At 46.4% G+C, this 27,908-nt stretch overlaps 1 protein-coding gene across 1 annotated transcript in view; it reads right to left on the minus strand.

The window, feature by feature from the left end:
• Window positions 1–661: 661 nt before the first annotated feature.
• LOC144685318 (ciliary microtubule inner protein 2B-like) overlaps window positions 662–27,908 on the minus strand; it is a 42,269-nt gene continuing 15,022 nt past the window's right edge. The window contains exons 5-9 of the mRNA XM_078549728.1: window positions 24,407–24,555; window positions 23,460–23,595; window positions 11,702–11,796; window positions 3,910–4,018; window positions 662–892 (exon numbers count right to left, since the gene is read on the minus strand). Coding sequence (XP_078405854.1) covers window positions 819–892; window positions 3,910–4,018; window positions 11,702–11,796; window positions 23,460–23,595; window positions 24,407–24,555 — 563 coding nt within the window. The 3' untranslated portion in view covers window positions 662–818. The remainder of the gene's footprint in view (window positions 893–3,909; window positions 4,019–11,701; window positions 11,797–23,459; window positions 23,596–24,406; window positions 24,556–27,908) is intronic.

The following is a 27,908-nucleotide window of genomic DNA, read 5'->3' on the forward strand; positions in this document are numbered from 1 at the left end:
TCTCTCCCTTGTAGCTTCTACTGCTCCAGCAGGCCAAGACCACTCTCTGAAGATTTAAGAAGTTGGATAGCAAAGAAAAAATGCTAAGAGCACCTCTTCCCCTCTGCACCGAATTCCCACTCTGCACCAAATGCCAATACCCACACTCACTCTGGCTGTGTCTCACTCAGGATGAGGTCTCTCCCCTGCTCATGTGCAAGCTCACTGATTCATTTATAAGTTTTTTGTTATCATGACTACCATATTAGTGGGCTAGCACTAACCACATTTATAATTGTTTGTCAGAATATGGATATCAGTCTCTGATGCCAACACAACCAGAGCAGAAGCAGAAGACTGTTCCTTTATGGTGCCTGATATTGACCATCTATTGCCTGACATCCTGCATCTGCCCACCATCCAGTAGGGCTATCGTCCAGGTTAGGGCAGGAGACTGACAGGGCTTATATAGATGAGGCCTGTGAATGAAAATCTTGATGTGTTTGCCCTCCACTTAGGCTCTGTCCACATGACTCGTGCCTTGAGCTAAAATCAAGGCTGTGGAATTAACATAGTAAACAGTCTGATACTTGTGTGAACTCTCAACAGTTTGAGGTTGCTTGTGCCTGGCATCATTTGGGTTCTTTGCTGTAGGTCAAGGAGCAGTGTTGTTTATATTTTTGTGCAGAACCATCCTTTATTTATCACATTCCAGCCTATCTTAACAATGCCTTTCCTTTTTACTTTGGTATTTTCCTGTGTTTACTAAGCTTCAGTTACAAATGCTATAAGATGCCAATAAATCCTCAGATAACATGACTTTGCATACCAAGTTGAAATCATAGACAATGGATTTGTCTATGAGCAATCCTAGAATTCTTGCCAAACGTTGATCCAATATCAAAGTTAGCCCCTATAAAACACAAGGTATTGAATGAGTGAGAAACAGAATTATGGTTCTCGTTATATCAGCTGACAAAAGATTGAGACCACAAACCAGCCTGAAATATCAGAGTCTCATAGTTTTTATTATAATCTACTCACTGAAACATTTACTTTTGCAGCAGATACCAGCTAAAGGCTTTATTGATTCATGTAAGCATTTGGGGTACTCACTACAGCACCTCCAAAAATACTCTACAGTATTTCCAGAAACATTGCAATGGCGCAAGTAATTTTAAATGACCTTACATGCAAGTTGGGTGTCCGGCCTTTCAAGTATCACTCATGCTGGCCCCCTCTTGTAGCTGAACTGAGATTTTTTGGTAACAAGCAAAGACGTTGAATGGATCTGTGTGTTAGTTTTCAAATAGAGTGTCAAAATCAGCCGGTATGGCTGAATGATGTCATGACAGTATCAGTTCAGAAGCTTCTGCTGTACACACGGGTCACCTCTGCGAGTACCCTTCTTTGCAATGGGTACCATGCAGTGGAAGCAACTGGAGGCGTAGTGTGCCTACTCAAAAGGCTTTTGGCCTCCCAAGCTATAGATCCAAGTTTTGCACCTGTAAGGTTTTACATGTGTTTTAGTTGGCTGGAAACAAGCCAGGGGAGGGGTGAGGCTCTGTGAGGTTGTGGGAGGTTGGGTTGGATAAAGGGGGATGAGGAAGAGGCATATGTTCAGTTTAGTAAAACTGACAATAGCTGCAATACCAGCTTAAGCTGGCTGAGAGTACTGGTGCCTACAAAGGTTAACACTCGAAAAATGGAAGCCCCTATTAGATTTCCAAAGAGTCCAGTAGAATTGCCAGTTTATTAGTTGCTTCCATTGAAATCCAGTTGAGCAACAATTAATGCCAGTTCATGCTTCAACTGGTCCGAACTGTTTTTTCCTTCTGGGTATATGGAGTTAAAGTACAGAGCATGCAGGCATGATGTATTTGATCAGCTGATCAGAATTGAAGGAGCAAATGGGCAAATAGCCCCAATGCCTTGTGGATACCTTGGGAGAGTTGAAGGCTAGGGAGTAAACCTTGACAAAAAATCTGGGGTGGAGGTCAACAGTGGACTGATGTCTAAATATGTCATCTTTCCAGTAACTCCTGCAACCAAGCCCTTGCCAAATGTAGTGGTCGGTATTTCTTTGGACTCAACTGATGAGGTCGAGAGGGGGTCCCTGACATTTGGAAAGTTCAGGAGCTCCATAAATTTTGCCCAGGCTTGTAGAGGACATTCTAGTTTCGCTGCAGCGAGTTAACACAACATGGCAGACAGCAGTTATGAGTGATAAGCCCAACTCTGGGCAGAGAACAGGTGCAACAGGCTGTCTCCAACAGTGGGAGGGACCATTGTGTCCCACTGGTCAGTCATCGTCCACCTGAAGCCAGGCAGCCCTTGACTAGTAAGGTGCTAACCTGCCACGATCCATCTGCTTCACTGAATGCTTGGAGCTTAGTCTGTACTCAGCAAGTGGACAGAATCCATTGCACCAGACGAACAAATAAAACACATATGATAAAAGTAAATGCACGTGAGTAAAACCTTGGAGCAGGACAGGTTAGAGTATATGTCCCAAATAAACATGCTTTATACAAAGTCACAGAGTATGACAAATAAATGGAATGAATTGCTGGTGAAAATTCGACTTGTAGGGTATGACATAGTAGCCATTTATTAAATATGGTTGCAAGGTATACTGGAACCTAAATAGACCAGGTTATAAGTTCTACAGGAAAGATAGGAAATGGTAGAGGGAGAGAAGTAACAATAGTGATTAAGAATGAAATGACTTCAATGGTAAGAGAGGATATAATGTGAGGTAAGCAAGTAGCAGAGACTTCATGGGTATAAAAAACAATGAAGATGAGTTGTAATAGCTGTGAAATAGTACAGAAATTAGATTAAACTTTCATACAAATCGGGATAAGCAGACTAGTACATGTCAGAAAGGTAGCAAATTTCTTAAATATGTTCAGGACAGTTTTCTGCAACATTATTCCCTAGAACCACCAAGCGAACATTACCATCTTCCATTTAGTAATGAACCAAATTTAGTTAACAACCTAATGATGTGTGAACAGTTATTCAATAGTAATCATGATACAATGAAGTTCAATAAAGGGCTGAATCTTGTGAAAGCATAGGGGTTTTCGGCCATTGGCTGGAGAGCTGACAAAACCCCGCATTACCTCTTCGGGAAAGCTCGCTGCATCTTGCGCCATTCAGGCCAGCTGTGGGCCTACCCTGGGATCAAGGACCCCAGGGTGTAAGTCCTGTCTGCTAGGAGCTGTCAGCCAATCAGAGGCTGGCAGCTCTTCGGTACTCAGCAACACCACCACTGCTGGTACAACACCCAGGCTTCAGATCGAGGAGGGCCTGCAACTCAGGTGAGTGATGGCGAGAAGAAGATTGCAGGAGAGGAGGGGATCGGCAGCAAGGGTAGGGGTTGGCTTTCAGTGGGCCCCCTTTCCTGATGTTGGGTCCCTCAATCAGGCACTGAATGTCTTTGAATGGAAGACTTCCCAAGGGAACCTGCAAGCAAACACGCCAGGTTATATTCACTGGAATTTACAAGGTTAAGGGGTGATTTAATCAAGGTTTTTGAGATATTAAGGGGAACTGAAAGGGTGGATAGAAACTATTTCTGTTTGTTGGGGAGTCAAACACTAGGGGGCATAATCTAAAAAATTAGAGCCAAACCTTTCAGAAGTAAAATTAGGAAACACTTCTGCACACCAAGGATGGTAGAAGTTTGGAACTCTCTTCCACAAATGACAATTGATGCTAGATCCATTGTCAATTTTAAATCAGCCTGAGAGATTTTTGTTAATCAAAGAGATTAAGGGATGTGGAGCAAAGATGGATACATGGATTTGGTCACAGATCAGGCCCAAGCAGCTAAATGGCCTATCCATTATGTTCTAATATATGGTAAATGAGTTGTGTATGGAGGGTTTGCACAATGACTGGACAGTTATAACCAACACATACCTGGCACGTGACCACCATATTTAGGAACCATTGGTGTGCTGAGGTAAAGTTTACTTTCAGGCTGTGGAACATCCTCTCGGCAACCTCTCAGATTGTTTCTCACAAAATACTGAAAAGAAAAGGTTCACAATCAGGGTATGTCCTATCTGAGATTTCAAACTGAGAACAGGGAAATGTTTTAGTGCATGAGCTCACTTCCTGTTCTCAACATTTTAATGCGATCCATCCAATGGTGGGGGCAAGGGCTATCTGTGATGGAAACCTAGCTGCGTGAAATATTTAAATGGACTTCTTCTGACACCAATAGGACCCCAATGTAATTTTAAGACTGAACTGAACTTGCCGTTTCGGAGGCACTGGTCTCAGTGACCCAGGGTCTTTCCACAGTAGGCAAGTGATGAGGGAGTATGAAACCATCGCAGGATTGCAAATCAAATGGGATGATTGCTGATGCTTATCCTCCACATGACTAGTCATCCTAATTCTGTGTGCCTGTCCTACTCCCAGATACAGCATCCAATTATATTAAGGCAAATGATAGTCTCTCAGTGATTGAGGCAGGTCGATGTGATGCATCCAGTGTATGGGTGAAGAGAGTTAGTATGCTTTCTGCTGTTGTGTGATGATTTGCTTCTCATTTTCTGTCTACACCACTGGCTAACAGCACTACGAAAAAGAGAACCAAATGTGTAAGTCCATCCCTGTCAGTACACAGTATCTCCATTGGCAAGTCCTCAGCTGTGCTTCCTTATGGTGACACAGAGAAACTGGGTTCCCTGTGGCCCAAGGCTAAACCTTCAGAGGATCTTGGAGGAGGTTTGGCCCCCAGACATGCAGTATGCAGGCCCACTGGCATGAGGAAAATGCCTTAGTCCTCATGAATCAAACTCCCAGCTATGGGCAAGTAGCTCCACAGCGTTATCGGTGCTTTGGGAAAGTTGAAGGCTAAGGGAGTAAACCCTGACAAAAATCTGGGGTGGAACCCAAAGTAGATTGTTATCTAAATATTTAATCTTTCTGGCAACTCCTGCAACCAAGCCGATGACAAACATAGTGCTCTGTATTCCTTTGGTCTCAACTGATGACATTGAAAGGGCGACCCTATTGTTTGGGCAGCCCAGGGTCTCCACACAGAGGACACTCCATCTTTGCTGCAGAGCATTAACAAAGCAGTTACAAACGATAAGCCCAACTCAATTGGTGTAGAGAATGCTTCTCTGACATCTCCAATGGTGGGAGTGATCACTATGTCCCACTATTCAGCCACCGCCCATCTCAAGTTGGGCAGACCCCAACTAGTAAGGTGCTAACCCATCATGGTCCATTTGCATCAATGGGTGCTTGGAGCTTAGAGTCTCTGCTCAACAAGTGGATGGAATCCATCGCATCAGGCAAACAAAACAAAGGAAAAGAAAGAAGATGCCAACTCTTCGATTGGCAAACTGGAACGTCAGGACCACGTGTAGGGGATTGACAGATGGTTTGCAGCTGGTTGATAACGTAAGCAAGACAACCACGATTGACATAGAACTTGATAGGCTGAATGTTGACATAGCTTCCCTATGAGAGACCAACTCAGCATGAGTGGATCACTGAAAGAAAAACATTACACCTTCATCTGGCAGGGGAAGAGTTCAGAGGAAACATGTGAGCAAGGTGTAGGCTTCACTGTAAGGAATTCTCTACTGTCAATGATAGAACCCCCCCAAGAATGGTTTAGCTCCTGTTTTCTCCATCTGCCCCTCAACTAAAACAGGGCCAGTTAATACATACTCATGCTCCAATGCAGTGCTCCACTACAGATGCAAAAGACCAGTTCTATGAAGAGCTTGACATTATTATCAGCAGAACCCCTCAGGTAGAACATCTTTACCAACTTAGGGCTTTCAATGCAACAGTGGGCATGGACCATGAAGCATGGCCCTTCTGCCTTGAACATCATGGCCTGGGAAAGATAAATGAGAATGGACTGAGACTACTTGAGCTTCGCTACTACCATGAGCTTTGTGTAACTAACACCTTTCAGAACAAACCATGCCACAAGGCGTCCTGGAGACATCCAACATCAGGACATTGACACCAGCTGGATCTGATCATTACCAGAGGCAACTCTGAACAGTATTATCAACACACACAGCTACCACAGTGCTGACTGTGATACAGATCTTTCCATACTGTGCTCCTGGGTTAGGATGCAACTCTTGAAGTTTCTTCATTCAAAGCAGAAACGTCGTCCTCATATCAACATCAGCCATTCTGCCTATCCAGATAAAAACCCAACACTTCTCAGCTTGATTGAACAGGCGCTCTGTGGCATTCACACACAGTGAAGAAGCAAAATGGAACATAATTCAAGACACCATTTACAATACCGCACTCTCAACATATGGGAAACAAGACCAAAAAAATGCTGACTGGTTGGAGGCTAACATCACTGTGATGGAACTTGTCGTTGAAACCAAAGGTCCGCTTTTATTATCTACAAGACAGATCTGAGTGAGAAGATTCTGAATACACAAAGAACTGCTTGAGGTAAAATCTAGCAGACTGCTAGGTGATGCGCCAATGACTACTGGTTACAACTTTGCCAAAATATCCAGATGTTCTTCAACACAGGGAATGCTAGGGGTGTGTACGAAGGGATCAAAAAGGCAACAGTCTGTCAGCAAAGAAAACGGCTCCAAAACAAAAGTAGGGGAGGTCATCACCAACTGCAATAAACAATTGGAGAGACAGGTGGAACATTACCTTGAGCTGTACTCTCGGGAGAACACTGTCACTGAGGAAGCATTAGGCACAATAGAAATCTGAAACAAAAACAAAAATTGCTGGAAAAACTCAGCAGGTCTGACAGCATCTGTGGAGAGAAAAACAGAGTTAACGTTTCGAGTCTGTACCTGTTGAGTTTTTCCAGCAATTTTTGTTTTAGTTTCAGATTTCCAGCTTCTGTAATATTTTGCTTTTATTTCACAATAGAAAGCTTGCCTGTCATGACAGAGTTGAATATTGAACCCACAGTGGAGGAGCTGAGCAAAGCTGATGATTCACTTGTCAATGGCAGCTCCATGTGCTGATGCTATACCACCTGAACTCATCTAGCAAGAGAAACTGGCACTCCTGCAGCATCTGCATGAACTTCTCTGTCTCTGCTGCAGGGAAGGTGCAGAGCCCCAGGATATGTGTGCTGCAAAGATACTGTACAAGAACCAAGGACGACGGCAGCGATTGTAACAAATATCGAGGCATCACCCTACTGAGCATTGTGGGAAAAGTATTTGCCTTTGTTGCCCTTGTCAGACTGCAGCTCCTGGCTGAACGCATCTATCCCGAATCCCAGTACGGTTTCAGAACTAGAAGAACATGATCTTCTCAGTCTTGCAGCTGCAAGGGAAATGCTGTGAACAAAGGAGACCACTGAATATTTCCTTCATTGACCTCACCAAAGCACTCGACCATGTGAGCAGAGGTGGTCTATCTAAGCTGATGGAGAAAATAGACTGCCCACCAAAGTTGCTCCTCTTTCCATGACAACATGATGGGTAAGGCCAGCTGTGATGGGGAAACATCAGAACCCTTTGAGATCTGCAGTGGGGTAAAACAGGGTTGTGTTCTGCCACTGACACTCCTTGGTATACTCTTGTCATGTGCCTCTTGTCTTCTCTTGTCGCTGTTGTCATACGTCTTCAGGTCATCTACAGAGGGGGTCTGCTTACATATCAGGGCTGATGCAAAGCTGTTCAGCCTTACTCGCCTAAGATCCAAGACAAAGTTGTGCCAAACCCTCAGCAGAAAGTTGCTCTATGCTGATGATGCCAAATTAGCATTCCATTCAGAGGAACACCTTCAGCAGCAAGTGAGCAGCCTCTAATGCTTGTAAAGAGCATCAGCATCAGGAAGCTAAATGTCATGGTCCAGGATGTTGCCATACTGCCAGCTATCAGCATTGACAATGTGATGCTGGAGGTTGTTGATGTGTTTCTCACGTGTTGGTGCAGACTCGATGGGCCGAAGGGCCTCTTCTGCACTGTGTGATTCTGTGATTCTGTGATAGCTTCACATATCTCGGCTGCACAATCACCAGCAACCTGTCACTTGATGCTGAAATTAACTCACACATCACAGAAGCTGCAGCAGTTATGTCCAAGCTGAGTAAGAGAGTGTGAAACAACAGCAATCTGACTGAGAACACCAAACTCCGAGTCTACCAAGCCTGCACCCTCAGCGCACTCCTCTACAGTGGTGAGACCTGGACAACATATGCTCGGCAGGAGAAAAGGCTGAACAGTTTCCACCTTCACTGTCTCAGACGTATCCCTGACATCTCTTGGCAGAACAAGGTCACGCAGCTCAAAGGTCTTGGATCGTGCTAATTCCATCAGGATACACTCATTACTAAGCCAATGACGTCTCCGCTGGCTTGGCCACCTTTCATCAGCCTGATAATGGTCGTATCCCCAAAGATTTTCTGTACAGCAAACTGACCACTGGGTCATGACCTCCTGGGCATCCTTATCTCCACTACAAGGACACCTGAAAGTGAGATATGAAGATGGCGGATATTGACACTGACAACTGTAAGTCAGTCGCTGATAGCTGTGACCTCTGGAGGCTGACTTTGGAAGGATATTGGAAGAGGTGAGCAGAAACAAAAGAACCTAGCTGGCTGAGTAAAGGGCCCAGAGAAAACAGAGACCAGTGAATCATGCACCTTCTCAGCACACGGTCCTCCTCAGCAGCAAATGAGGCAGAGACTGCCATACCAGAGTGGGGCCTCTGAGCCGCACCAGGCAATGCTAACATAGGGTTGACCAACACAGTGCAAATCATCATCTTACAAGGCAAAAGATTCTTACTTACTTAAAAGGACAATGTGTGGGACATAAAATTAGGATGTAGAGGAGCCAACAGGAGCTGGGCAGCTTCCCCCACCTGGTTCCACAAATCCACCACCTTTGGATCAACCGCCTTTTGGCCCAGAGACCAGTTGGCTGGACCACCACGTATTGTTGAAGCCTGGAGCCAGCAGCCTGCCCCAGGGCTGGGGTGAGTGTGGTGAGGGGTGATTTGCTTAGTTTTAGGCTGTGGATCTCTGGACAGATAGTTATTTGGTGGGAATCCAACCCAGTGTGTTTGATAAGGTGCAAACATATGGAGCAGAAGATTGCACTCGTCGGGCAGGCATGCGCCTGACCCAAGTGAGCGTAAAATGGTGCATGATGACTTCGGGTGAGTGTTCCAACGTCATCACACACTCGCGCGATATTTCAGTTGGCGGGTGCACGTGGGAGTTAACAGCATGCCCGCCAACAAATAACAGGCCTATTAAGGCCATTAAAGTTCCAATTAAATGAAAATTTTCACTGCTGATCCAACCTTACAGTTAGCGGGGAGGCAAAAAGGCCAAGTGATGCAGGGGAGGTACCAGAGGATTGGAGAAATGCAAACATAGTTCCATTGTTTAAGAAGGGATCAAAGGAAATGCCAAACAATTATAGGCCAGTTAGTCTTACATCGGTGGTGAGCAAATTAGTAGAATCAATCCTGAGAGATAGGATTAACTGTCATGTGGAAAGGCATGGACTAGTCAGGGATGTTAAAAGGTCTTGCCTCACAAATTTGATTGAATTCTTTGAGGAAGTGACAAGAAGGGTTGATGAAGGTAGTGCAGTGGATGTTGTGTACATGGATTTTAGCAAGGCATTTGACAAGGTCCCATATGGCAGATTGGTCAGGAAAGTAAAAGCCCATGGGATTCAGGGTAATGTGGCAAAATGTGATAAAAGGTTGGCTTTGTAACAGGAAACAAAGGGTAATGGTCGATGGATGCCCTTGCGAATGGCAAGTTGTCTCAAGTGGTGTTCCACAGGGCTCGGTGTTGGGACCCTTGCTGTTTGTGTTATATATTAACGATTTGGACGTGAACGTGGGGGGCACGATTGGGAAATTTGCAGATGACACAAAGATTGACCGAGTAGTGGATAGTGTAGAGGATAGCCATAATCTCCAAAACAATATAGATGGGTTGGTGGAGTGGGCGGTAAAGTGGCAGATAGATTTGAACAAAGTGTGAGATCATACATTTAGGGAGGTCAAACAGTTACAGGGATTACACAATAAATGGGAATATACTAAGAGGGGTAGATGAAGTGAGAGATCTTGGCATGCAAGTACACAGGTCCCTGAAGGCAGCAGTTCAAGTAGGCAAGGTTGTAAAGAAGGCATATGGAATGCTCTCCTTCATTGGCAGAGGTATAGAATATAAAAGTAAGGATATTTTGTTGGAATTGTATAAAACACTGGTGAGACCACAACTGGAGTATTGTGTGCAGTTCTGGTCACCACATTACAGGAAGGACGTAATAGCTCTGGAGAGAGTGCAGAGGAGGTTTACAAGAATGTTGCCAGGGTTAGAAAAGTGTAGCTACTAGGAGAGATAGGATGGGTTGGGGTTATTTTCCTTAGAACAAAGAAGGCTGAGAGGTGACTTGATTGAGGTGTACAAAATTATGAGGGGAATAGATAGAGTGGACAGGATAAAATTGTTTCCCTTGGTGGAGAATTCTAGAACCAGGGGACATAGATTCAAGATAAGCGGCAGGAGGTGTAGGAAGAACATTTTTACACAGAGGGTAGTGGGTGTTTGGAATTCACTGCCCAAGTTGGTGGTAGAGGCAGAAACTCTAAACTCTTTTAAAAAGTACCTGGATCTGCACCTTAAGCGCTGTAAGCTGCAGGGCCACGGCAGGAAGGTGGGATTAGAAAGGGCATCTGGGCTGGAATGGACAAGATGGGCCGAATGGCCTCCTTCTGTGCTGTAACTTTTCTATGGTTCTATGGTCTTTGGATTTTTCGCAAAGCCTCATCCATAGGCGGGATCTAATTTGTAACATGTCCCTGCTCATATGACAGAGTCATGAGGGGACATGTTATTAACATTTTTAAATTCTTTATTTTTTCTGTTCAAAAAGCTTCAGCTCCCTGAGGCAGGTCTGTGCTTCAGGGAGCTTTTACTGTGCGCACCTGCGTGCATGTGTGAAGTTCCGCACTCGTCCTCCTCCCCCCCACATAGGCAGCGCTGCAGTGCGCGATTCATGCTGGCTGGCTGTTAATTGGTCGCGGCCTGATCGTGGGCGGCAGTCTGATTCGCGGCCGCTCCCACTCGCCCCAGCTGAGCCTGCCTGACGACTGGAAAATCCTGGCCATGGATTTACTCATTGTGTTCTGTTTCAGCCCCTTCCAAGAATCAACTGATCTTCCCCTGGGCACAGGACCTCCTAGGTATTGTTTGCACCCAAATTCAGTGGGTGAATGTGTGGATAAGAACCTACTGAAGCTTGGCACTGCTGGTAGAGTTTCTGACTTGGACACTGGTACCCCTGCCCAAAGCTCGAGCCATATTAGGGGGTGAGAAACTTAAAATACAGAACTTGAATTATTGCCTCAACATGTCCCTCTTCCACCTAGTGTGCCCCAACCTCCCTGATTTCTGATTTCTTAAATTCTTTGCATTGGAAATGACACTCACTAACATTGGCTTCTGATTTAAAAGAGGATTGAAGCTCAGATCTCTAAGGACTTCCATGTAGATGTAGCAAGATCAACTTTTGAGATGACATGTAAGCATTAAAAAGGAAATTGTCACTTTGCCAGCAGCCCAGTTGCACCTAATGAAATAATATATTGGTGCTATTGATCAAAATTTGAAGAAAGAAAGGTTTCAAATGAAAAGACCTGACCTGTGAAAAACATTGGGGAGTGCACTCTTGAGACCGAGTTGGAGAGATGCTGGTACCTGTTTCTGCTGAAACTTGTCCATTGCAGTCTTCACCTGATCTTGGTAAGGATGCCCAAACTCGTTACTCATTCGTGGAATAAATCCAGTGTAACCTATACCAAGCAATTAATTAAAGAAGAGAATATCATTAATCTGTACAGAATGTGCTATCATTTACCTGCCTATCGTAACAAAGGACTCTGTCACCGAACTGAGGAGTCTCAGGAACTTTTTAAAATTCATTCACGGGATGTGGGCTTTGCTGGCTAGGTCAGCGTTTATTGCCCATTCCTAGTTGCCCTTGAGGTGGTGGTAAACTGCCTTCTTGAACAGCTGCAGTCCATGTAGTGTTGGTACACCCACAGTGCTGTTAGGAAGGAAGTTCCAGGATTTTGATCCAGCAAAGGTGAAGGAACAGTGATATATTCCCAAGTCAGCATGGTAAGTGACTTGGAGGGGAACTTCCAGGTGGTGGTGTTCCCATCTATCTGCTGCATTTGTCCTTCTAGATGGTATTGGTCGTGGGTTTGGAAGGTGCTGTCTAAGGAGCCTTGGTGAATTCCTGCAGTGCATCTTGTTGATGGTACATACTGCTGCTACTGCTCAATGGTGGTGGATGGAGTGAATGTTTGTGGATGTGGTGTCAATCAAGCAGGCTGCTTTGTCCTGGACGGTGTCAAGCTTCTTGAATGTTGTGGAAGATGCACTCATCCAAGCAAGTGGGGAGTATTCGATCACATTCCTGACTTGTGCCTTGAAGATGGTGGACAGGCTTTGGGGAGTCAGGAGCTGGATTACTTGTCACAGGATTCCTAGCCTCTGACCTGCTCTTGTAGCCACAGGTATTTATATGGCTAGTCCAGTTCAGTTTCTGGTCAATGGTAACCCCCAGGATGTTGATAGTGGGAGATTCAGTGATGGTAATGCCATTGAATATTAAGGGGCGATGGTTAGATTCCCTCTTGTTGGAGATGGTCATTGCCTGGCACTTGTGTGGAATAACTTGTCAGCTCAAGCCTCGATATTGTCCAGGTCTTGCTGCATTTGGACATGGACTGCTCCAGTATATGTGAAGTTGCAAATGGTGCTGAACATTGTGCAATCATCAGCAAACATCCCCACTTCTGACCTTATGATGGAAGGAAGGTCATTGATGAAGCAGCTGAAGATGGTTGGGCTGAGGACACTACCCTGAGGAACTCCTGCAGTGATGTCCTGCAGCCGAGATGACTGACCTCCAACAACCACAACGATCTTCCTTTGTGCTAGGTATGACTCTAACCAGGGGAGAGTTTTCCCCCTGATTCCCATTGACTCCAGTTCTGCTAGGGCTCCTTGACGCCACACCTGGTCAAATGCGACCTTGATGTTAAGGGCAGTCACTCTCACCTCACCTCGGGGGTTCAGCTCTTTTGTCCATGTTTGATCCAAGGCTGTAATGAGATCAGGAGCTGGGTGGCCCTGGCAGAACCCAAACTGAGCATCAGTGAGCAGGTTATTGCTAAGCAACTGCTGCTTGATAGCACTGTTGATGACCCCTTCCATTACTTGAATGATGATTGAGAGTAGACAAATGGGGCGGTAATTGGCTGGGTTGGATTTGTCCTGCTTTTTGTGTACAGGACATGCCTGGGCAATTTTCCACATATCTGGGTAGATGCCAGTGTTGTAGCTGTACTGGAACAGTTTGGCTAGGGATGCGGCAAGTTCTGGAGCACATGCCTTTAGTACTATTGCTGGAATATTGTCAGGGCCCATAGCCATTGCACTATCCAGTGCATTCAGCTATTTCTTGATATCATGTAGAGCGAATCCAATTGTCTGAAGATTGGCATCGGTGATGCTGGGGACCTCCGGAGGAGGCCGAGATGGATCATCCACAAGGCACTTCTGGCTGAAGATTGCAGAAAATGCTTCAGCCTTATCTTTTGCGCTGATGTGCTGGATTCCTCCATCATTGAGGATGGGGATATTTGTGGAACCTCCTCCTCCAGTGAGTTATTTAATTGTCCACCACCATTCATGACAGGATGTGGCAGGACTGCAGAGTTTAGATCTGATCCGTTGATTGTGGGATCGCTTAGCTCTGTCTTATCACTTGCCGCTTATGCTATTTGGCATGCAAGTAGTCCTGTGTTGCAGCTTTACCAGCTTGAGACCTCATTTTTAGGTATGCCTGGTGCTGCTCCTCTGGCTTGCCCACCTGCACTCTTCATTGGACAAGGGTTGATCCCCTGGCTTGATGGTAATGGTAGATTCGGGGAATATGCAAGGCCATGTGGTCACAGATTGTAAAAACTGGAAAAACTCAGCAGGTCTGACAGCATCTGCGGAGAGGAATACAGTTAACGTTTTGAGTCCGTATGACTCTTCACTCAGAACTAAGGAAAAATAGAAAAGAGATGAAATATAAGCTGGTTTAAGGGAGGGTGGGACAAGTTGAGCTGGATAGAGGACCAGTGATAGGTGGAGATTGCCAAAGGATGTCATAGACAAAGGGACAAAGAGATGTTGACGGTGGTGATATTAGCTAAGAAATGTGCTAATGGTGACATTAAGGGTAGAAAGCAGGACGAGCAAGGGACAGATAGCCTGGGTGGGGTGAGGGGAAGGGATCAAAATAGGCCAGAAGGTAGAGATAAAACAATGCATGGAAATACATTTAAAAATAATGGAAATAGGTGGGAAAAGAAAAATATATATAAATTATTGGAAAAAGGGGGATCGGAAAGGGGGTGGGGATGGAGGAGAGAGTTCATGATCCAAAATTGTTGAACTCAATATTCAGTCCGGAAGGCTGTAAAGCACCTAGCGGGAAGATGAGGTGTTGTTCCTCCAGTTTGCGTTGAGCTTCACTGGAACATTGCAGCAGGCCAAGGACGGACATGTGGACATGAGAACAGGATGGTGTGTTGAAATGGCAAGCGACAGGGAGGTCTGGGTCATACATGCGGACAGACCAAAGGTGTTCCGCAAAGCATCAGTTTGCGTTTGGTCTCTCCAATGTAGAGGAAACCGCATTGGGAGTAGCGAATGCAGTAGACTAAATTGAGGGAAGTGCAAGTGAAGCGCTGCTTCACATGAAAGGAGTGTTTGGGCCCTTGGACGGTGAAGAGGGAGGAAGTAAAGGGGCAGGTGTTGCACCTCCTGCAGTTGCATGGGAAGGTGCCGTGGGAGGGGGTTGAGGTGTAGGGGCTGATGGAGGAGTGGACCAGGGTGCCCCGGAGGGAACGATCCCTGCGAAATGCCACAGGGGGGGTGAAGGGAAGATGTGTTTGGTGGCGGCATCATGCTGGAGTTGGCAGAAATGGCGGAGGATTATCCTTTGAATGCGAAGGCTGGTGGGGTGATAAGTGAGGATAAGGGGGACCCTATCATGGTTCTGGGAGGGAGAGGAAGTTGTGAGGATGCGTGGGAGATGGGCCGGACATGGTTGAGGGCCCTGTCAACGTCCGTGGGTGGAAAACCTCGGTTAAGGAAGAAGGAAGTCATGGCAGAGGAACTGTTTTTGAAAGTGGCATCATCAGAACAGATGCGACCGAGGCGAAGGAACTGAGAGAATAGGATGGAGTCCTTACAGGAAGCAGGGCGTGAGGAGCTGTAGTCAAGGTAGTTGTGGGTGTCAGTAGGCTTGTAATGAATATTGGTGGACAGTCTATCACCAGAAATTGAGACAGAGAGGTCAAGGAAGGGAAGGGAAGTGTTAGAGATGAACCATGTGAAAATGATGGAGGAGTGGAAATTGGAAGCAAAATTAATAAATTTTTCCAGGTCCAGATTAGAGCATGAAGCAGCATCAAAGTAATCATCGATGTACCGGAGAAAGAGTTGTGGGAGGGGGCCGGAGTCGGACTGGAACAAGGAATGTTCCACATACCCCATAAAGAGACAGGCGTAACTGGGGCCCATGCGGGTACCCATAACCACACCTTTTATTTGGAGGAAGTGAGAGGAGCTTAAGGAGAAATTGTTCAGTGAGAGAACAAGTTCAGCCAGACAGAGGAGAGTAGTGGTGGATGGGGATTGTTCGGGCCTCTGTTCAAGTGAAGCAGCATTTCACTTGCACTTCCCTCAATTTAGTCAGCTGCATTTGCTGCTCCCAATGAGGTTTCCTCTACATTGGAGACACCAAACGCAGACTGGGTGACCGCTTTGCGGAACACCTTCGGTCTGTCCGCAAGCATGACCCAGACCTCCCTGTGGCTTGCCATTTCAACACACCACCCTGCTCTCATGCCCACATGTCCATCCTTGGCCTGCTGCAATGTTCCAGTGAAGCTCAATGCAAACTGGAGGAACAGCACCTCATCTTCCGGCTAGGCACTTTACAGCCTTCCAGACTGAATATTGAGTTCAACAATTTCAGATCATGAACTCTCTCCTCCATCCCCACCCCCTTTCCGATCCCCCTTTTCCCAATAATTTATGTATATTTTTCTTTTCCCACCTATTTCCATTATTTTTAAATGTATTTCCATGCATTGTTTTATCTCTACCTTTTAGCCTATTTCGATCCCTTCCCCCCACCCCACCCCCACTTGGGCCATCTGTCCCTTGCTCGTCCTGCTTTCTACCCTTAATGTCACCATTAGCACATTTCTTAGCTAATATCACCACCGTCAACACCTCTTTGCCCTTTTGTCTATGACATCTTTTGGCAATCTCCACCTATCACTGGCCCTCTATCCAGCTCTACCTGCCCCACCCCCCCTTAAACCAGCTTATATTTCATCTCTTTTCTATTTTTCCTTAGTTCTGGTGAAGACTCATACGGACTCGAAACGTTAACTGTATTCCTCTCCACAGATGCTGTCAGATCTGCTGAGTTTTTCCAGGTATTTTTGTTTTTGTTTTGGATTTCCAGCATCTGCAGTTTTTTGCTTCTACGTTACAGATTGTGTTTGAGTACAATTCTGCTGCTGCTAATGGCCCACAGCCCCTCATGGATGCCGTCTTGAGTTGCTATATCTGTTCAAAATCTATTCCATTTAGCATGATGGTAGTGCCACACAACATGATGGAGTGTATCCTCAATGTGAAGGCGGAACTTCGTTTCCACAATGACTGTGAGGCGGTCACTCCTACTGATACTGTCATGGACAGATGCATCTGCGCTAGGCAGGTTGGTGAGGATGAGGCCAAGTACGTTTTTCCCTCTTTTTGGTTCCCTCACCACCTGCTGCAGACCCAGTCTAGCAGCTATGTCCTTTAAGACTCGGCCAGCTTGGTCAGTAGTGGTGCTACGAGCCACTGTTGGCGATGGACATTGAAGTCCCCCACCCAAAGTATATTCTGTATTTTTGCCACCCTCGGTGCTTCCTCCAAGTGACGTTGAACATAGTGGAGCACTGATTCAGCGGCTAAGGGAGGGCGGTACATGGTAATCAGCAGAAGGTTTTCTTGTCCATGTTTGACCTGTTGCCATTAGACTTCATGGAGTCTGGAGTTGATGTTGAGGACTCCTGGGCAATTTCCTCCTGACTGTGCCGCCAGCTCTGCTGGATCTGTTCTGACGGTGTGACAGGACATACCCAGGGATAGTGATGGTGGTGTCTGGGACATTATCTGTAAGTATGATTCCATGAGGATGACTATGTCAGGCTGTTGCTTGATTAGTCTGTGAAACAGCTCTCCCAATTTTGGCACTAGCCCCCAGATGTTAGTAAGGAGGACTTTGCAGTGTTGACAGGGTTGAGTACTAAGGGCTTGTAGACCCTCAAGGTGTCATGGTGGTGGTGCTAGAATGGTGCTCACTGGTGCTATCAGTGCCAACCTTGCCAGATCTTGTGGAATCAGCATCTCATATACATGGGACCTGTGAGTGGAAGTGCCTTCTATCTTCTCTGCTTCCACAATGCAGACAGAAATCTGGTGCTCAGCTCTATTGGTGGTGGACGACTGGAATTTGCCTCCCTTTCCTGAACCATCTTGGAACTGATTTTCCTTCTGGGGCTGAGAAATGAAGAACAGGACCATTTCCTGGTTGCAATCCTGTCCTGGGATGGGGAAATGGGGGTGGAGGTTGAGAAAGTGGTCACAGTCCCTGATTTTCACAGAGGGGGACTGCTAATTGGCTGGGGGTGGATTGGGCAGAAATTAGTGGCCACAAGGATGGGAAGGGAGGTGGGACTGAGTGAGTGCAGGCCCCATTGAAACACACAATGGCAGCTTTCATTTCACTGAAGTAATTGAAGGATCAATGATGGAAGAGGAAAGGCAGGGAGCTAGCATCCCAGGCAGGGCTGCTCTTCCTTTCACAGACCTGAAGATCCTCCTTGACTGAAGGAGAGGAGTGGTGTTCTCTTTCTGCAGGGTGGCGGGAAAAGGCCACCTCAATGATCTATTCACTGGCAAGGTAAGTACAACACCAGAACCTCATGACAGGCCACTGGGTATTCAACCTCCAGCTGAGGAGCCTGAGAGATATGCTGCTCCTGAACATGGGAGGAACGTGTGTCCAGAGTACTGATTGATCCCTTAGCAAGGCTCAGAGCCATGGTGCTGTTGGGGATCTGTAATTTGCAGTTTCTTATGTCAATGAGCAGATGGCATTTGCCATAGGGGCTTCTTGAGTTTTCTCCCAGAAAACAGATCCAACCCACAGCCCCACAACCTCCACCATGGGTGGGCGAAGGAGGCAGGTTCCAAATCCACCCAAATCAGAACGAACCCCATACTGTTGGCACAAATCTGAATCACACCGGCTCTCCAGCCAACTGTGTCAATCCCCCTGCCTGCCCAAGAAGCCCAAGATGCTGTGGCAAAGTACACTTCTACATGCATGTTGTAGCCTGGAGCTATGAATAGTGATCAGAGAGCTCATGGACTGACCAGGACCACTCTTACCATCTGTCCACTGGTGTGCATTGGAATAATTTACAGATTGATACTCAACCTGTTTGGCTGCGTTATGAATACACCTTCCTTGGCCATCGAGTCCTGGAGTGAGACTTGAACCCAGAGCTTCTGGATCAGAAGCAGGGACGTTACCACTTGCTACAAGACCACCCCATAGAGGCTAGAAGTGCCTTATCTATCTCTCTTTTATCCTTGCAGGAGGAAAAGGCACATAATGCCCATGAAAGAGTGTAGGCTGGAGGAGAAGTGTCATTCCTACACAACATGACCACCATGGAGGAGGGAGCAATGGAGATAGCCAGGGTTGCCCCCCACAACCATGAGCAAATCAGGGAAGGTGCGATCGGCATCCCTGTTGGAGAGGATGAATAGATATTGCAATCCATAAAGAAAAGGGGTAGAGTGTGCATCTCCCCATCTAATGGCATACCAAAGAGAGCTGCATTTGGATGCCTCAGCACTGCTGTCACAGGCTAGTTCTCACCATCTCTCCTTGTTCCTCCCACAGGTCCTGACTTAGAGGGAGGACAGATTCCTCTGTCTGCACCAAGACAAACACTGGCATCAGGGACAGGGACATCTGAAAAATTGCCGTCACATCTTACAAGCTCACCATCCACATGCACGGATACAGTTACCTCAGTGGTTCCCCTCACTCATAGATGAGGTGCAGTAGGTGATGAGTAGGTCATGAGCGAGCAGGGAGAGATGAGGAAGGCAAAGGCAGCTGTGGGCATTCCCCCTTGGAGGATAGAGGACAGATGCATCTGCTCAACTGGGCACAGTTGCAAAGCCTCTGGAGTCATAAGTTAGACCAGCAGCAACAGACGTGTACCCACACGTTAGAGTTCCCTGAGGCAATGTGGGGTCATGGGCTGAGAATGAAGGAGTCCATTCAGTTTATGTGCACTACCATGGTTCAGGGCTTTGAATGCATGAGCTCCTTCACTGAGAGTGGCCAGCCTTATGGAAAGCCATATGCAGCAACACTCAGAGTAGTTGCTGGCACTGCGCATTGACACTCACAGAATGCATGCCATACTGTGTAGCCTGTCTGGTCAACGGCACTGGTGTTGTGGCGATATTTGGAGGGAATGACACTTATACCCCACCTGGTGGTCCCATCCAGCCACCCGGAGCACCAGCCAAGATCTGAGGCAGACACTGAGGAGAATGAGGGTGCCACTCCTCATTGGGCGCCATCATTATCATTGGCCTCCTTGACTCCTCTGACCAAAGGATTATCCAGCAAGGCCCTGTGATGCAGGACGCCCCTGCATTGAAACCAGTGCAGCAACCTCTGGAAGTGTCCCCATTGGCACCTGCATGATAAGGACGACTACCATGGCAGCTCAGTTGCAAGCAGGCAGGCTGCGTCCACTTCATCCGAGGCCACATGGGGAGCACTGTATAGAGGTGGCTGAAAGTGGAGGTCACCATGCTGCGCAGAGCATTGAGTGGTTAACTGGTGTTTGCTTCACCTGTAAATGTGCACTTCTCATTTTCAACACGGTAAATACTGACACATGATGCCAGCTGTGTGAACTTCCATTCTTCACTGGCAAGACAGGAAGAGGGAAGAGGTGAAGGGAAGCAAAGGCCCTTGAAGTGAGGCTGTGAAACCTCTGGACAGAAGTGGATCATTCATTGGCGGTAAAAATGAATCCATTCCAGGCAGCATCTGCAATTGGAAGTGTTCTCACAGGCAGCTCAAAGTGCGGCCCAGACCATGCTATCTTCTTGGGTTACAAGAGCTCAGCTAAAACCTGCCTGGATCAGATGATCTCTGAATTGACAGCATTCTGGCGAGACCCTCAAGTCCTGTGCTAGCCCCAGACACCTCTTTATGGGGTTGCAGCACCTGGGTGTTGTGCAGCTTCTTTCGTTTGTCGCCATGACTGATAAACCCCTGGCTTGTACCTGACTGGGCCCCCCTACCCCCATTCCAGACCCCTGGCACTGGTGTCAGACTCGGTCTTTGTGCCACCTACGCTGCTGCTGCCATTCTGCAGTGAGCCCAAAAGAAGCTCTGCCCTGCCTCAAACTCTCACCCTGGCACAATCCATACTCCCATTTTTGGGGGATGGAGTGAAGAGTCAGCTTCTTGATCTTAAAGGAGAGAGAGAGAGACAGCGTGGGGGTTGGCGGGGGAGTGTCTTATGTTCTGGAGGTCGATCAGTGGCTCTGTCTCGGGGTCATGTAAAGAGGTGAGTAGCCATCACTTCAAGGGATAACCCTTGTCCCGTAGAATCCATCCAATAGTCGGGTGATGGTAAGAAGAGCTGTGGCACCTTGCCCTGTTGGAGGATGAAGGAGTCATGGCAGCTACCAGGAAAGCGAGGACACACATACATGAGACTCTTGTTGCAGTTGCATACCAGCTGAACGTTAAGGGAGTGGAAGCCCTTCCTGTTGTTGAATCTCACTAGTTGGTCTCTCGGTGCCTTGATGGCCACATGGGTGTAATCGATGATACCCTGCACTTGGGGGAATTCAGCAATGGAGGCGAATCCCTCTGCCCTGTGTGCCTGCAAGGCTGCATTTGTCTGGAATTGTATGGTACATTCCAGACAATACGTCCAGTTCTTACAAAATTGGGCATCAGGAACTTGGGAGATGCAGTGGTGTAATTGCTGTTTGCGAGATGCCACCAGGGTCCGCAGATGGTCAGTCATAGTCATAGTCATAGAGGTCTACAGCACAGAAAAAGGCCCTTCGGTCCATTGAATCTGCGCCGGTCAAACAAGTACCTCACTATTCTAATCCCATTTTCCAGCACTAGGCCCATAGCCTTGTATGCCATGGCACATCCAAATACTTCTTAAATGTTATGAGGGTTTCTGCCTCTACCACCCTTTCAGGCAGTGAGTTCCAGAGTTCTTTAGAAGAAGCCAGAAGCGAAGAAGTGCAGGGCCATAATGATTTTAAGACTACTGGCAGGGCATGGCGAGCAGTATTGTGAGGTATGAGGTCTTCTGCCACGAGGGCACAGATATCTGTGACCATCTGCGTAGAGAGTCGCAGTCTCCTGTGGCACTGGTTCTCTGACATGTCCAAGTCGCTCTGTTTTCACTAGTAGATCCATTGTTGGGAATATGACTTCTTTTGCCTTCATGTAGCTCACCCCTCTCCGCTGCATTCCTCATGTCCCGTGCTGTGCCTTATCTTTGGATGATATTGATCCTATTGCCACGAGACTCAAGATCTAAGAGCCGGGCTCCCATTAGCTATTTCCTTCCTTGTGCTCAGTTGGACTCTCAATAATTTCTGGAACCCTTCCCCCTTCCTTTTATGCCATCACAATGCGAGGAGGGTGAGGACAGCCGACACGGTCTGAGCATGTAGTGACCACTCTCTCTGCAACCTATGTACACTTGATGGCACCTGTGTGCCAATGGCTGAGTGCTCTTCTCAGCCATGCTGTCTTTTATGGGCCTAGATTATATCATTGTGCAGCCATGACAGGCTCCCTGCTGTGTTGCCTCCATACAGATGAAACTCACTGGCGGTAAAGAATGGCAATGGGAAACTGGCATGCTGACCCACAGCACTGTTTTCAGTGCCTGCCCATCTCCACTCCCACCCCTAGCAGGTCCGAAGAATCTTAACCCTTCACTTTAGCCCCCTTGTGAAAGGAGGAGAATCCAGAAGCACCCTGTACCTGGCACCCTGGTGGGGCCCATTAGACTGCCCTTAAACACCATCTCTCTTGGTGTGGTGGTCTCCTGGCCAATGCTGGATCATTACCTGCTGGGGAAGTATATACTCCAGTATGTGTCCAGAGCCCGCCCTCCCCCTCGTTTGCCATCACTTGTCCTGGGCAGGGATTCTTCCCCTTAAAAGAAACAGTGCAACTAGTTCCTGCCACATTCTGGTGGGTTCCATTTATAATCCTATGAGATTATGTACCTTGGACTTGATTTTGTGGTATTACATTCCTTGGTCTTGTTCCTGTGGGATTACATTCCTGATCCCGATCCTGTGGGATCATGTTATCTGGCCTCCTATGGGATTATATCACCTGGCCATCATCCTGTGGGATTACCCTAGTTGGCTGCTCTCCATGGATTAATTCCCTGACCTCTGAGGAACTGGATAAAATCATCACTGGTGACAAAAATAAGGTGAATCTCAATCACTCACTTTTCCAGAAGCACTTTATCCAATTCAGGGTCGTGGGGAGTCAGAGGCTATCACGACAGGCAATGGGCGCTAGGCGAGATACATCCAGGACAGGATGCTAGTCCATCACAGGGAATAAGGTGAATCTGAGATTTTAAATTGTTTTCTGATTCATCAAAATGGACTTGAAGGTCCGAATGGCTTGTGCTTGCTCCTATATCTTATGCTCTTATGGTATTTGATTCAGATCGAGCATGGGTATCAACAATGTAATGGTAAAATGAGTTTGTGTTTGACTCTATGTCAGGCTGTCCCACTGTGAGTTATGGAACCGGATAAAAATCATAGCAACAGAAGATCTTTTCTTGTGTAAAATCCATTAGGTTCAACAGATTTCTCCATTTAATAAATCAACTACGTTTACTCACCGTATCACTCAATCTCAGCCCTCACCATTCCCCTGAATCCCTTCTCTGAGCAGAAATTGACCTTGGCCTATTTACTGTTTCCACTACTGTCTCCTTCCCAAATAATTCCATAAGTCAATTACCATTTGGATGAAAAAGTTCCTCAGAGTTTCCTTTCGGCTCCTCCTAAATTAAATAACATCCCGTTGCATTGAAATTGAACAGTGCAGTATGACGAGGGGTGTGTTTAAGCATTCACATGAAACTGACTTGTCAGCTGTTTTAACTCAAATGTAACTGGTTCACGTGTCCAAGGAACAGGCTTTGATTATCTTGGACTTGTCACCTCTTAGTCTGAAATCTTTTTCTAGATTATCCCTGTCACGTACCTGAGACTCCTCTCCTCTGGAGTTCAGGAGGTTGGGTGGCAAACTCATGCTTGTGCTTGTACAGATGAGTCCAGATTACTGGATCCACATTTGCAGCCAGAGGTTTCAGTGGTCTGTCCTCGCCAACTACTGCCAGCTGAGAAAGGGAATGTCACAGCATTAGCTGGAACCTTAATATCTTACCTGTGCTCCCAGTGTAGGCGTGAGTGTTCAGTCCCTCAATGCAGAAAATACTGTAAGTGTTATTGATATCTGTGCCTTTCTCTGTTAACCGCCTCCCTCCTCGTTCATTTCTGGGTGTTCCAGTACAGTGTATGAGCCCAGGCATTAGTTTAGGTGTGAATGTTAACCATGTATTTACTCCCCTCTCTGATATTCCCTGCATTCAGCGGTTCCATGTTGTGTTCAGTGTCCTACAGTGTCTACGTTTTTCTGTGAACTTTTGCTTATCTGGGTGAGACATTGTAGTGCTGGGTAAACGGAAAGTTTTCTGACTTCTGGCACTATTGTCAGCCTCAAGTATGTCCAGGTCAGGTATAGAATGCTTAGCTGCAGCCTAAATCTCCCTATACTTTGTCCCAACAGTGTCCCTTAGCCTCAATCTTGGAAAAGCACCCATCTACATTGATGTTCCACTTTACCATTCTCTGAGTTTACCAATTCATTCAGCATTGGAGATAGTTCTGCACTGTCGGCCTTTTCCCAAAGTCATTTCATGTTGCACTCATAGCTAGAGGGACATTCATATCATCAGTCTAGGCTGAAATATAACCCAGGTCTGTTCTTACTCCTCATACTTAAATAACAATCCCATTGAGTTGAAATTGAGTTGTGTTGTGAGAAGTCACTGTCTAACTTGCTCCTACACACCCCATGTACATGTACAGCTGCTAATGTAGCTGGGGATGTTAACCTATCTGTTCCCCTCAGCATCCTACAGTTCGTACCTTTCTCCTCCCATCCAAATAAGTGATGAGCACAGGTTCTTTAAGTTTCTGTGTGTATTCCATTTGGCGTCTCCGTAAGTCCAGTCCAGACTCGAGACTCTCCTTGTAGTCGTTTCTGCCATAGTTGAATAACTTTTGAGGGATGTAGCCTGATGAATAAAGATGGTGAGAGGAGAGGAGTGTGAGAGTTACCACGCTAACCCAGTCCTTGAGATGTGGAATATTGGCCTTCATCTCAAGGGGCTGGAATACAAAGAGGTGGAAGTTTTGTTACAGTTTTAGAAAACTCTGGTTAAATCCCATGTGTTCAGTTCAGGGCACCACAACTCAGGAAGGATGCATTGGCCTTGGCATGGATGCAGGCTAATACTGGGAACTTGAAGGGTTAAATTACAGGGACAGTTAGCATAGACCAAGTTTATAATCTCTTGAATGTAGAAAATTAAAGAGTGATCTAATTGAGGAGTTTAAGATAATTAGAGCATTTGATAGGGTTGAAAGAGAGAAATTATTTCCGCAAGTGGGAGAGTCCAGAACAAAGGAATGCAAACTTAAAATTAGAGCCAGGCCATTCAGGGGTGATGTCAGTAAACACTACTTCACACGAAAGGGCGTGGAAATCTGGAACTCTGTCCCCCAAAAGCTGCTGAGGCTGGAGATCAATTGATGCGATTGATAGATTTTTATTAGGAAGGATATTAGGTGATATAAGCCAAGGTGGGTAAATGGAGATAGTCAACCATGATCTAATTGAATGGCAGAACAGGCTTTAGTGGCTGAATGGCCTCCCTGTTCCAAAAATTCTATGAATATTACATGACAGCCATGAGTGGGGATTAAACCAGGCTTCAGATGCAAAGGCCCAGGGCACAGAAGGGTTTTCCATCAGTTCTTTGGGAGTTGGAAGTTTCCCATTTTCTCTAATGTCACTCCCACACTGAAAACTGCCTAGTAAAAAAAAAACTAGTCAGAATTCACGTATGATAACAGCAATGAAATTACCCACAATATAGGAATTCTGTTTGGTAATTGGCTCGTCTTTCTACTCTGGAAAATAAGGGGGAATGGAACTGATAATAAGCACAGAGCGGAAACCTGATATTTCACTTTTCAGGACTCAAAAGCATTTGTTAGACAAAAATGTAAAGACTTATTTCCAGATTCAAAGGGCTGGATTTTACCAGACCTCTGGGGATGGGCCTGTAAAATGGTGAGTGAAGACAGGGCATGAAATGCCTGATGTCTTCCTGCCACCATGCCATTTTGCCAATGATGGGGAAGTAGGCAGTCGGCCGCATTCCCACCCGGAGACCACTTGAGCCACTTAAGTGGCCAATTAAGGATCTCTTCTTGCCACCACTGGCATTTTACTTCAGTGGATGGGGCCTCTGCTGCACGGCAGATAAACCTGGCATCTTCCCAGTGGGTTGGTGTGGCCCTCCTATACAGACACTCTTTGGCCATAGAAGGGCACCCTCCCCATGGCAATGGTCCCAACCCCCCCCATTGCCTGAATGGCCTAGACGCCCTCAGACTCCACTTACCTTGGGAGGGTGGCAACCTTCCAAAACATCCTCTTCTTCTAGGTGCAGTCCCAGCAATGGCCACTGCTTCCACTGGTGCTGCTGAGATTTCTGAACTGCCTCCCCTCCGATTGGCTGGCAGTGCCTTGGGTGGGCAGCAGCCCAGACAGTAACCAATTACTTGCCTTAACCACCCTATAATGCAACTCCAGCATTGGCAGATGACCAGGGTGCACTGTCCTGGCTTTTGGGCCTGTCGTTGGAACTCCCGCTGCAAAAGCAAAATTTCGACCAAGAACCATGGACAGAGCTCGTGTAGGTCAGACTAAAATTTGTCATTTCCAAAATCCTGCAGATTGAAGGAAGTGCAATGAAGATGGCCTCTGATGATACGTCAGTGGATGAGGAGTACATTATTATATGGGTAGAATTGGGTCGGTTATGGTCCTATAAATTAGGCACAGCTCATTGTTTTAGAAAATAACCTTTATTGTGTAACGGCCAGCTCTTTTCTCTAATGTTGTGACCCCTTAGGTAGCATAGCCACAATGTGGGGCCAGACTGGATCAAGATTTAAGCAACAGATGTTTATAAAATACAAAAATGACAAAGTGAGCTTGAATTCATATAGCGCCTGCACCACCTCAGGACATCTCAAAGTGCTTGTTCACTCTTAGTCCTGTATCAGCTTTGGGCAAATAATGCCAGACACAGGATAAGGGAAGTGACAGTATAGAGCAAGTGATGACCCTTGTCTCCTCTCTTTGCCTCCATTGGCCCAGCAGCAGCTTAGGGCTGCACTGACATTTCATTATTAATGAAGAAATAGCAGGACGTTTAGAAAGGCTTAACGTAATCAAACAGTCAACATGGTTTTGTGAAAGGGAAACCATGTTTGACAAATTTGCTAGAGTTCTTTTTGAGGATATAACAAGCAGAGTTGATAGAGGGGAACTGGTAGATGTAATGTATTTGGATTTCCAGAAGGCATTTGATAAGGTGCCACATAAAGGAGGAAAGAGATCCAGCCGCAAAGAGGTTCAGGGATAGAATTCCAGAATCTAAGGCCAAGGCAACTGAAGGCACAGCCGTCAGTTGTGGAATGATATAACAGGGATATACTGGCATTGGAGGATGTTCAAAAGAGATTCACTAGGCTGATTCCTGGGATGAAGGGGTTGACTTATCAAGAACGTCTAAACAGGTTAGGCCTTAATTCATTAGCGTTTAGTGGAATGAGGGGTGATCTTATTGAAACGTACAAGATTCTGCGAGGGCTTGACAGGGTAGATGTTGAGCAGATGTTTCCACTGGTGGGGGAATCCCGAACTAGGGGACATAGTTACAGAATAAGGGGACATTCATTTAAAACTGAGATGCAAAGGAATTTCTTCTCTCAGAGGGTAATGAATGTCCAGAATTCTCTACCTCAAAGAGTTGTGGAGGCTAGATCACTGAAAGTATTTAAAGAGGAGGTAGATAGATTTTGAAATATTGAGGAGTTGAGGGCTATGAGGACCTGGCACGAAAGAGGAGTTGAGGCCTGGGGCAGATCAGCCATGATCTTATTGAATGGCAGGGCAGGCTTGAGGAGCTGAATGGTCTACTCCTGCTCCTATTTTTTATGTTCTTATGTTCTTCCCTGTTGCCTTGGTGAAGAGAAAGCATATTGTATGCTAACGACACCCAGCTCTATCTCACCACCATCTCTCAGTCTCTCCACTGTCTCTGAATTGTCACACTGCTTGCCTGACAACCAGTACTGGATGAGCAGAAATTCTTCCAGTTAAGTATTGGGAAGACCAAAGTCATTGCCTTTGGTCCCCACCACAAACTCTATTCTCTAGGCACCAACTCCCCGATCTGACTCTCTGGCAACTGTCTGAGACCCTGCTTCAGGCCACATATCCAGTCCAGCACTAAGACTGCCTACTTACACCTCTTTATTTCCCGATTCTGACCCAGCCTCAGCTAATTTG

Source organism: Cetorhinus maximus, chromosome 10 (genome assembly GCF_964194155.1).
Source record: "Cetorhinus maximus chromosome 10, sCetMax3.hap1.1, whole genome shotgun sequence".
NCBI lineage: Eukaryota > Metazoa > Chordata > Chondrichthyes > Lamniformes > Cetorhinidae > Cetorhinus > Cetorhinus maximus.